The sequence below is a fragment of the Belonocnema kinseyi genome, chromosome 6, assembly GCF_010883055.1.
Source record: "Belonocnema kinseyi isolate 2016_QV_RU_SX_M_011 chromosome 6, B_treatae_v1, whole genome shotgun sequence".
NCBI classification, from domain to species: Eukaryota; Metazoa; Arthropoda; class Insecta; order Hymenoptera; family Cynipidae; genus Belonocnema; species Belonocnema kinseyi.
The window spans coordinates 57,059,883-57,070,908 of record NC_046662.1 but is presented as its reverse complement, the minus strand read 5'-3'; the positions used below and the strand labels follow the sequence as shown (position 1 = coordinate 57,070,908).

The following is an 11,026-nucleotide window of genomic DNA, read 5'->3' as shown; positions in this document are numbered from 1 at the left end:
AGATTGGCGTATGCGCACTTTGAAATATACTTATTTTGCACACTAGTAGGTAAATTTACGCATGCGTATTTTAGAAATAAGGCAATTTAGATCTTTCTCGAGAAGTTTGTGCAAAAAAAGTTAGTTTTGCGTACTTCTATCACAAATATATCACAAATGATTTATTAATAATAAAACGCTTCCTGCAGTTGTTTTGTGGACGCCGCTCAGTAATTCATGAAAAATGAATTCGATTAGAAAATAATGACTGTTCTGTAAATTAGCAAGATTTTTATTAGTTTTGAGATTTTTAAAAATTACACACCTTCAATAATTTTGGAGAACTTATTGGGGTGAATTTTCCAGTATATTATGTTAGGGAGTAAAAAGTAATGAATTATTTTTCAAAAATTTCTAGGGAATCAAAAAAAGAGATGTAGCCACCACTTCATCGTCGTCGAAAGTGGCTGAAATCATTCACATGTCAAAAAAAAGATTGTAAAATTAACACCATTGGGTTCAAAGCAATTCAAAATCAAATGCATAACAAGTACATTTTATTAAAGTTTCCATAAAGTTATCTAGCTAATTTAATGTTTGATTAATTATTTAGCATCAATCTCAAGACTGAGAAGTAAGAAAATGTTACTTTAACAATTTTAGTGAAAGAGTCCATGTTCATGGTCATGAACTTCCCTGCTGTCAATCTGAATGGATATCCCGCCCTTGCCATAACAAAACACATATCCATTGCTAAATTGCATGGCACATCGTACCAAGGAAATTGGTAAGATGAAATTTTTATCATCGATACCTTTGACGATAGCAAATCTCCAGCATAGCAATACAGCAGCAATTGTGACATCAGAAGTAGCGTGCAAAGAAGAGTCATTACTGCTGAGAATGTATTAGAGTTTTGCATAGCTATAATCACTTGTATACCTAAAATATCGACTTTTAATTGACTTCAAACTTAAGATACCGTGATTCCAAGGCTTCCAGAAGTATTTGGTGCAAATGCTTCATAGAAAAAAATGTATTACTAAACCAGCCATATTTATTCTTGAGCTACCTACAAATATTATTAAAAACGAACCAACGATATTGGTAAAATGCTAAAGGATTTGCAGTAGAATTTATTGTAGTCAGTCCCTCTAAATACGCATATTGTAGTCAGTCTCACTGAGTTGTGGTCAATCCCACCAAATTCGGGTGAGACTGACAAAAAGTATCATAGTTTATATTTCAATTAAAAAAGAAGAGATTCATGTAAAAAACAAGAGTTTTAAAACCAAAATAACAAATTTTTAAAAAATAAAGATTTCTTACCCAGGAAATAAATGAAAGTTTATTAAAATTGTTGATCCTTCAAGCAAAAATATAAATTTTCAGCAAAAAATCAATTTTACATGAAACTAATGCATTTTTGAACAATATATATTAACTTTTACCCAATTATTTGAATTTTCAATTAAAAAAGATTAGTTTTCAACAAAATAGTTCAACTTTCAACCAAAGAGAGAAATTTTTGACTAAAAGTATAAATCTTTAAGAAAAAGAAATTATGTTTTAAAAAGGTGATTCAAACAAGTCTTTCTAACATAGTAGTTGAATGCTCGAGCAAACAGAAATAATTTCTATCGAAAAAATTGCATTAAATAAAAAAAAACTATATTTTTACTAAAACAGATGAAATTTTAAATAAAAAAGATAAATTTTCAAAAAAAAAGAGTTGAATTTCATATTAAAAGGATTTCAGTTGGCTTTTCACGACATACGCTTCTGCGAACTAATTTGAAATTCAATTCAAAAAGACACATTTTGAAACTATGTAATATATTTTTAATTACAGTTGCATTTTTATTTAAAAACAGATGAAATTTCTCTTGAAACAGATGAATTATTATTATTAAAAAAAAAATTTACAAAAATTGAATTTTCATCCAAGAAGGATTCTAGTTGAAGTTTTAAAATTAAAATTTGAATTAAAAAACAAACTTTCTACGACAAAAGTTACATTTTTAATTAAAAAAGTCGAATTTTTCAACCAAACACGTTGCATTCTTAACAACGTAATTGAATTCCCTGCCAAATAGTTGCATTTTTATCTAAGAAAGATGAAATTTTTACTAAAACTGAGGAATTTGTTAATAAAAAACTACACTTTTTTTATTGACTTTCATCCAGAAAAGATGTCTGTTCATTTTTCAGCAGCAAAATATAAATTGAAAACAAAAAGTAAATTTTCTACCAAATAGTGAAATTTTAAATAAAACAGTAGAATTTTCAACCAAGAAGTTTGAATTTTCAACAACATTGCTGAATTTTCAACTAAACAGACGATTTTGTAAAATATGTAATATATGTTACGGCCAAAGCCCGGAAACGTTTAATGCGTTAGCTGGCCGGCCAGTTCGCGCATTGGCCGCACTCGGGCTTTGGCCGTAACATATATTTTAAAATGTAGTTGCATTTTTGTAAAAAAAGGAAGATTCTTTTAAAACAGATGAATTTTCAATTTAAAAAAAAAATCAATTTTCCAAATAATAGTTGAATTTTCATTCAGAAATATTTCAGTTCTCTTTTCGACATCAAAATATTAAATTTATACATTTTTAACCAAAAAGTTTGACTTTTCAACAAAATTATTGGATTTTCAACTAAACAGTTGATTTTTTAACCAAGAAAGACGTAATTTCCGCTGAAGCAGGTGAATTTTGAAATGAAAAATAGAAACTTTTAGTAAAAGAGTTGAATTTTTCACCAAGCAGTTACATTTTTATTCAATAAAGATGAAATTTCTTTTAAAACAATAAGTTAATTAATTTTCTGCTAAATTGTCGAATTTTTAACCAAAAAGGAGAACTTTTTAACAAGGTTATTAAATTTTCAACCAAAAAAGTTGTATTTTGGTCCTAGAAAAATAGAAATTCAACTAAAAAAACGGAAATCTTGAATAAAAAAGACAAAGTTTAAAAAAAAGAGTTGAATTTTCATCTAAAAAGATTCTAATTGACTTTTTGATACAAAAATCGTAATTTAAAAAGTCAACTTTCTAGGAAACAGTTGTATTTTCAACAAAACAGTTGCATTTTCATCTATGGAAAAATGCAATATTTCTACTGCAAAGAGGAAAGTTTTATTTAGGAAGACAAATTTTTAGAAAATTTTTAATCTAAATGTACAATGTTCCAGAAAAGCATGGCTAGGAACGTAATTGGAGTGTGTGGTACTGCGGTTGTAGAAAGAATGATTGGTGATGCTGGTTGAAATGATGAAATTCGCGTAGCCGTTAGCAAAAGGAAACAAGCGTATCTAAGAAAGTTGAGTGTGAGAATTAGGCTAGAAAATAATTATATAAACAAGAACAGAAAAATGAAAATACTAGTTAAAAAAAGTAAGGGCAAAATCCAAGAGGAAACATTGACCTCATCATAAAAGGACAGTGCTATCCTCCTCGCTATGCAGTACAATATTTTTGTTTAAACAATACATTTTTTTCCATGCGAATTGCCTAAATTTTTTTCTACAAACTCAGCTAAACACGAAATGAGATCTCGATTTGAAACATCTTGAAATTAATTAAATACTTATTCAATAGAAAATAAAACTTTTAAAGAATATCTTCGGAACGGAGTTTTAAAAATCAGAATTATTTAGGATCATATACAACTATTATTTATTTTGGTACCTTTTATTTATTATTTAAAAGTTTAAACTTGATATCTCATTTCGTGTTTGCAAAAAAAAATACTCGGTTAAATTAAAATTAAATCAAAAATGAAAAAAGTTTACCGTATGTGCATATTCCAGAAATGTTAACCGCAAGCTGTGTGAGAATAATTAGATTGAAGGTTGTTTCCAAAATCTCAACTTCCTTCAACAAATGTTGATGTCTCTTAATGAAAGAGACAATGATATATTTGGTTGCCTTCAAGTTACTTTTGAGATTAAAATCAGACATGTCATGAAACAAAATTTCTAGCTGGCCACAGATTTGCATTGCCAAGCTGAAGAAGAAAAAGTCAATTCCAAAATTACCGAAAGATGTGGAAAAACATTGAACAATCTGCAGAATGTAGATTAAGAGATATGATGTCGTTGAGTAATCCCCAAGCAAAGATTTTGTTCCTAAGAAAAGAACTCTTTCTTCGGAAATATCGTATGAATTGTTCGTAGAGTTATTTTTTACATTCTTTGGAAAAGTAGGAAAATTAATCAAAAATAGCATAGACAATTGAAGGGTATCAATAATTGCATAAGCGTATAAAACAGTATTTCCGCGGCTTGCATAACCTTTCATAATCCCAAGATATTTAGTTTTCATCGAGGATAACCAATCTTCATTAACTGATACTATGATGAATGCCAAATTTCTGTGATAAAATCGAACTATAAGCACTTTTATCAGCGCCAATGTTCCAAATTTTTGAAGGTCGATGTTTCGTATCTTTTCATCGAGATTGCCATAACCTAGGCTGATTTCTATCGAGACAGTTGCAACTAAACTAACCTAAAGGGATAAAATTAAGGAAAAAAATGAATAGGTTGAAGATTTTTTTATACAAATTACACGATGTTTTAAATGATATTAAAAAATTAATTTTTATTTTTTTAATGAAATAAAATATAATATTGTTAGGTGAATTAAAAATGTACGTTATTAAGTTAAGGATAGTATCGGGACACTAAACAGTTAAAATATTAAAAATTTGCTTTCACTTTGAAATTTCTTAAATTTTGCAATTGATGTTTCCTAGCTCAAGTAATTTGGTCTTGTAAGTATAGAATTATCAAATCAGAAAGACAAAGTGAAATTCCAATTTTTAAAGAAGTACTTGAACTTTAACTCTTGACAGAAGTTAAAAAAATGAATTTAATAATTTGATATGTTACAAAAGTGGTCCTTATAAGGACTTTCCTTTTCACTTGACTATTAGAGACTAAAAAATCATACAAAAAAAAGAGTATTCGTATTTAATCACATAAATAATGTTGTTAACACTCTTTATCAATACTTATTCATTTATTGAGCAAAAAGCATATTTTAATAAAATTAAATATGCGATTTTCGCCATGCATTTGAATAATTTTGGGCTTAAAAGTACAGACAGCGCCGCCAGTCGGCCGCGGTCAAATTTCATGTCACATTTATTCTACAGACCTTTATAGGAGAGTCACTCCCCTGGTAAAAAGTAATAAGTTCGAAATGAAAGAAATTTTATTTTATATTCATTACTTTTGATTCAAGACGATTTTTATATATTAAATGCAAATAAATGTAAAAATTATCAAACCTATATTAGAGAACTTTAGAACTGAATACGATTAGGTGATTTTAACTTCAAAAACTGCACGTGAAGAAGACATGTACGAAATAAGTCAAACAAATAACAATTCCATTTTTGAAAAAAAATTAAATTGTACTTCGTAATTTTCTAAATGATGAAAACAATGTGCAAAATAAATCACAAATATGCAAATAAGCAACGTTTTATGCAACCCCCTGCCTCGACCGTGTATGTGTATACAGTAGTAGTTTTCTTACGATCCGGAGGGGAAATGTCGGTCATACTAATCCAACAGATGGCGCCACAAAAAGTAGGTCTGACTTTTCCACTGAATTGCATTATAGAAAAAGCAAAAATAATTAAAAACTTGATGCTGTTTGCAAATAAACGAAAAATATATATATGAAAAAATAAGAGTAACTATTACTAATTATTTAAGAATAGAAAAAGTCCTAAAAATATGTAGTTTAATATGAATGAAATTTAATTTTATAATACATTTTGAAAGCAGTTCGAACTTCATATTTCTATGATTTATTTTACTGATATTATTGATTTGCTTATTTGTTCTAGTTAAAAAAATTATTAACCAATCTAATGAAAAAATTAACAATATTTAATTCCTCAATGAGAAAATTATTTAAAACATATACACGATTAGAAGAAATAATAAAAAATTTATCACTTATATCCAATATAAATATAATAATAATTAAAATATCTAAGACTACAACTTCAGTTGCAAAGTGAAGAATCTTCGTACCTGTAAAATCTTAACAATTTCGAGTTTTTAAGAAAATATTTTTAAAAAGTAATGGTAATTTTAATTGAAATGTTTGGAGGGGATTGTTTGGTAAGAAGTCAATGACAAGTCTGATGAATGAGAAAATGGATTTAATATTATTTAATATAATGTATACATTTATTTAAATTGAACCGAACATCATATATACAAATAGTCTTATTATTCGTAATTTTTTTTTTTGATAAAAATGCTTCCCATTATTATACGAATGACATTTAATAACAAAAATAATTGAAGAGTTTATAATAACCACTGTGATAAACAATTATTTTGGCAAAATATTAGAATTTGAGATTTTTAAAATTATAATTTCCTTCAATGGCCAGAACGACTTTAGGTATTCCTTAAAATAATAAATATTCAATAATATTAGATAATATATAAATATTTAAATTTTTGTAAACAAATTAGATAAACAGATTGGAAATTTCAGCCCTTTGGCATGGAAATTTTTTGTTTGCACTGGAAATGTTTTAAGTTATTGGACGAATCACTGCTAGTCACCAACATATTAGAAAAGTTAACAATAACCACTGTTATTAACAATTCTTGTGACAAAATATTTAAACTTAAGGTTTTATCAAATTTAAATTTTCTTTGATGGCCAAGTCGGTGGGTTATTGTCAAAAGATTTTGTATTGAGTGAATCTTAGCATGCAGTGTTGTGATTCATTTTCAATCTATTAAGATTGAAAACCCGAATTTTTCCAAGTGAAACTGCCAAAATTTAGAAATTGTTTTTAAACATGTAAGTTGTTATATCCGGAGCCATTGTAGCAATTAAAGAAAATAAAATTTTTGATAAAACCTTGTCTTTGAATATTTTGTCACAAGAATTATTTATTACAATGGTTATTGTTAACTTCTCAAATATTTTTGTGACTAGCAGTCATTCGTCCAACAGTTTAAAACATTTTCAGTGCAGAAAAAATTTTCTATGTGAAAGGACCAAAATCTTGAACTTCTTTATCTAATTTGTTTACAAAAATTTAAATTGTTATATTTTATCAAATATTATAAAATATTTATTATTTTAAAGATTACCTGAAGTCGTTCTGGCCATGGAAGGAAATTATAATTTGAAAAATCTCAAATTCTAATATTTTGCCACAAAAATTGTTTATCACAGTGATTATTATAAACTTTTAAGGTATTTTTGTTCTTAAATGTCATTCCTACATTAATGTGAAGCATTTTGAGCAAAACATTTTTTAACCGATAATAAGATTATTGGTCAATTTGTTCATAAAATTGGTTTATAACAAATAAATGGATTAATAAGCACATTATTTATATTCTATCAGTTTCTAAACATTTTTTTAAGACAATATAAAGTTTTCCTGATCAGTTATTAAAGTGTGAAAAATTGTTATGTAAAAAAATTTAATTTTTCCATGCTTTGAGCGGAAAAATTATTAAGAAAAAAATAGAGGAGACAAAAGTTCGTAAAGTCAAGATCTATAAAATTTAATAATCTTTAATTTAAAACAAAAAATTCAAAATCGCAAAAAATTAAAGGCTCTGAACATTTTTAACTAACAAAAGTGCATTTCCTCCAATTGTGCGTCATGAGTACAGTACGTTTGTTCATAGAGTTTAATAGCTTATAGTCTGTTTATTTTAGAAATGAGGTTTGTAATAATATAATTAACAATTTAATTCAAAATCTCCTTTAAATTTAAATTTTTAAATAAAATTATTAGGGGTTATATGCAGCGAGAAAAAAGCTTTCAAGATTAAGCAATAAATAAATTATTAAACTGCATAAATGTATATATGACGTTCGGTTCAATTTAACCAAATATATACATTATATTGAATAATATGATATCCATTTTCACATTTATCAGTCTTGTCAATGACTTTTTACCAAATTATTTCCTCAAAACATTTTAATTCAAATTAATATTACTGTTTAAAAATATTTCCTTAAAAACTTGAAATTGTTAAGATTTGAAAGGTACAAAGATTCTTTACTTTGCAACTCAAGTTGTAGTCTTACATATTTCAATGATTATTATATTTATATTGGATATAAGTGATATATTTTTTATTAATTCTTATGATCATGTACATATTTTCAATAATTTTTTCATTAGCTACGCTAATAATTTTGACAATAAATATTTTTTTTAACTAGAACAAATAATAAAAAATAATATCAGCAAAATAAATCGTAGAAATTTTATTCGTATTAAACCACATATTTTTATGATTTTTTTCTTTTTTTAAATAATTAGTAATAGTTACTCTTATTTTTCCATATATATAATTTTGTATATTTGCAAACAGCATCAAGTTTTTAATTATTTTTAGTATTTCTTAATACAATTCAATGAAAAAAACAGACTTACTGTTGGTGGCGCCATCTGCTAGATTAGTTTGACCAATAATCACCTCCGGATCGTTCGGGTCCCCTCGGGGCTGGTTTTATGCGTACTTTGTTAAAGTACCGGATCGAGAATCCAGTCAGCCAATGAGATGACAGGAGTGACTACGAAATTTGGCGCGAAATTACAAATTAAATATTTTCACATGAAAATTAGTACAAGGCAGATGTCCCAGCAATAGTAATTTTTCAGGTGTAAACGCCACAAACAGCATTTCTGCATAAAAATACAATTCTAAAATATTTTAAATTAAGTTTGGACTGCGCTTGTTGCGAAATCCAAATTATTTTTTTGTACGAATGGTGCACATGGGTAAAAAAATTCATTTATATTGACGGTGGCGATGAATTACGTAACCTGGAAAATAGCTTAACATTTAGGTTAGCAAAGGCGTTTGTTTGTTTAAGATTTCAATATGTCGAGATATTACTTGCTCGGGGTGAAAATAATTTTTTTGTATTAAAAAATAAGTTTTTTCTCAAAAAGGCGTGAAATGAAATCGGAGAACTGACTTGTTACTGTGAGCAGTAATGGCAATATAAATTAGGGCTTGACACTGAAAAAAGTAATTTAAAATATTGGCATGACGTTAGTGATTTCATTATCAATTTTTTAGTTTATATGATTTTAAAATGAAATTAATAATTATTGAGTAGTTTTTCATTAGCTATCATTAATCTATACTGCATAATATAAAGAAAAAGTGTAATAGATATATAACTGCGATTTATTAAATTTTGACATTGTCTTTATAATTTCTGTTGCTTATTTATTTTTGAGACCACTTTATTTCGTAAAAATAAAATATTAATTTTATTCGTCAATATTTTTAACTGAAATAAAAACTAAACACTTTAAAAGAAAATTCATTTTCATTATGATGAATTATTATAATGTCATTTATAGTTGAAATACAAAAATGCACCTGAAATATACCGTCAAATCGTTAAAAATTGATTTCAAGAAAACTTAACCTTTTTCACAAAGCCTAGGACAATGACTCACGATTACTAGCCAAGGCAGATTTCGAAATTACGATAACTGGGATATCGGTGCTCTTTGACTTTTAATTGTTTACAAATAAAAAGTAATATTAAATGTGATGCAAAATTTTTTTAATAATATTATAGGATGTTTAATGCTTCAATTAGTACCAATAATGTTTTTTTAATCATTCCAAAACAATTTTCTAAATATTTGAGGTCAATAAAATCTCTTATGGTCAAGATTACTAGGACGTTTACCTGACTCAAAACAAAATAAAACTATAAAAAATGAACTGTTGAAATTTTCAGAATTTAAATAGTTCATACATTATATTCTTAATTGTTAAAATGTTATTACGAAAGTAAAGCACTAAATTCTTTGATCTATTTTCTATTCTGATTATGATTATGATAAAAATGTGTGTGTTTTTTTTAATTTCTATAACAATTTAATATTTGCTTTAAAAGTTATTTTTTGTTTAACTTGGTAATCGGACTGGGATTTTTTTGTAGAAAAAATAAAGGGGCAAATACGCAGGCCCTTGCGAGGGCCCAGCTAGGCTTTTCCATAATGGGCACGGGTCATTTCATCAATATCAACAGTTGCAAATAATTCTTGATTTTTTTAACGTATGCAAATAAATGCTACAAAGTAAAACTATTTTTACAGTATCTAAAGTTTAAATACGTCACAGTTAAATTTTTTACTATAAGATTCTACGCAAAGCTATAATTTAAATTTGATTGCAAAAAAAATTTCTTTTTCCTCTTATCCATTATTGTATATTGTGAATATTATTGTTTAGGGTGTAAACAATTTATTTAATTACCTCGTATAGAGTTTTCTAGTGCAGCTTTATTATGTACATTTTATTTAAATACAAAAATTTAAATACTATTTTGTGTAGAGTTTCATAAAAATAAGGTCTTTAGCAGAACAAAAATGTTCTATCATTTTGAAAATTGAAATAATATCAGCCATTTCTTATGAAAAAAAAACATTTTTTTGTAAACCACTAACAATTTCTCGAAGTTCGGTAAAAATATTTTAAAATCGACTTATGAGCCATTCTATTAAGCACACTGATAATGATTTTAATTCATTAACCCTCTCAGCGTAGACTTCAATATCTTTGGTTCTAATGAACGTATCGGAATGTTTATTATTTTTATTAATAGCTGAAAGTCTCACAAAAATGAATACTGTAAACATAATAAGATAAATTTAACATATTACTATAAATGTTTTAACAAAACTGAAACAACTATATAGCGAGCCGAAAATATCATCCGGGTATAATACACCCAGTCGAGGTTGAGAGAGTTAATAATTTTCTGAACTTATATTAAAAGCTCAAAAATATATATTTTTTACATTACCTGTATGATAACAAATAAAAATGTTAGAAATACGGAAATCATGTCGTTTTCTAAGGGCCAACAACCCATTGGCCATGTGACCCTTTCGATATATTTTAGCTGATTCGAGAGTTTCTTAGTTGGCATGACACTTTCCATATTTTCTCAGGAGCAAGGCTCTTTTCCTCTCGAAGACAATCCGTCAACTGAACTGCG

The 11,026-nt window shown here is 26.9% G+C and overlaps 1 protein-coding gene across 1 annotated transcript; it reads right to left on the bottom strand.

Moving 5' to 3' along the window:
- Positions 1-580: 580 nt before the first annotated feature.
- On the bottom strand, positions 581-10,983 carry LOC117174388 (odorant receptor 13a-like). Its single transcript, XM_033363477.1, has 3 exons — positions 10,832-10,983; positions 3,775-4,492; positions 581-921 (listed from the first exon to the last, which is right to left on the bottom strand). The coding sequence occupies exons 1-3, from the start codon at positions 10,967-10,969 to the stop codon at positions 581-583; spliced, it is 1,197 nt and encodes a 398-aa protein (XP_033219368.1). The 5' UTR covers positions 10,970-10,983.
- Positions 10,984-11,026: the final 43 nt, after the last annotated feature.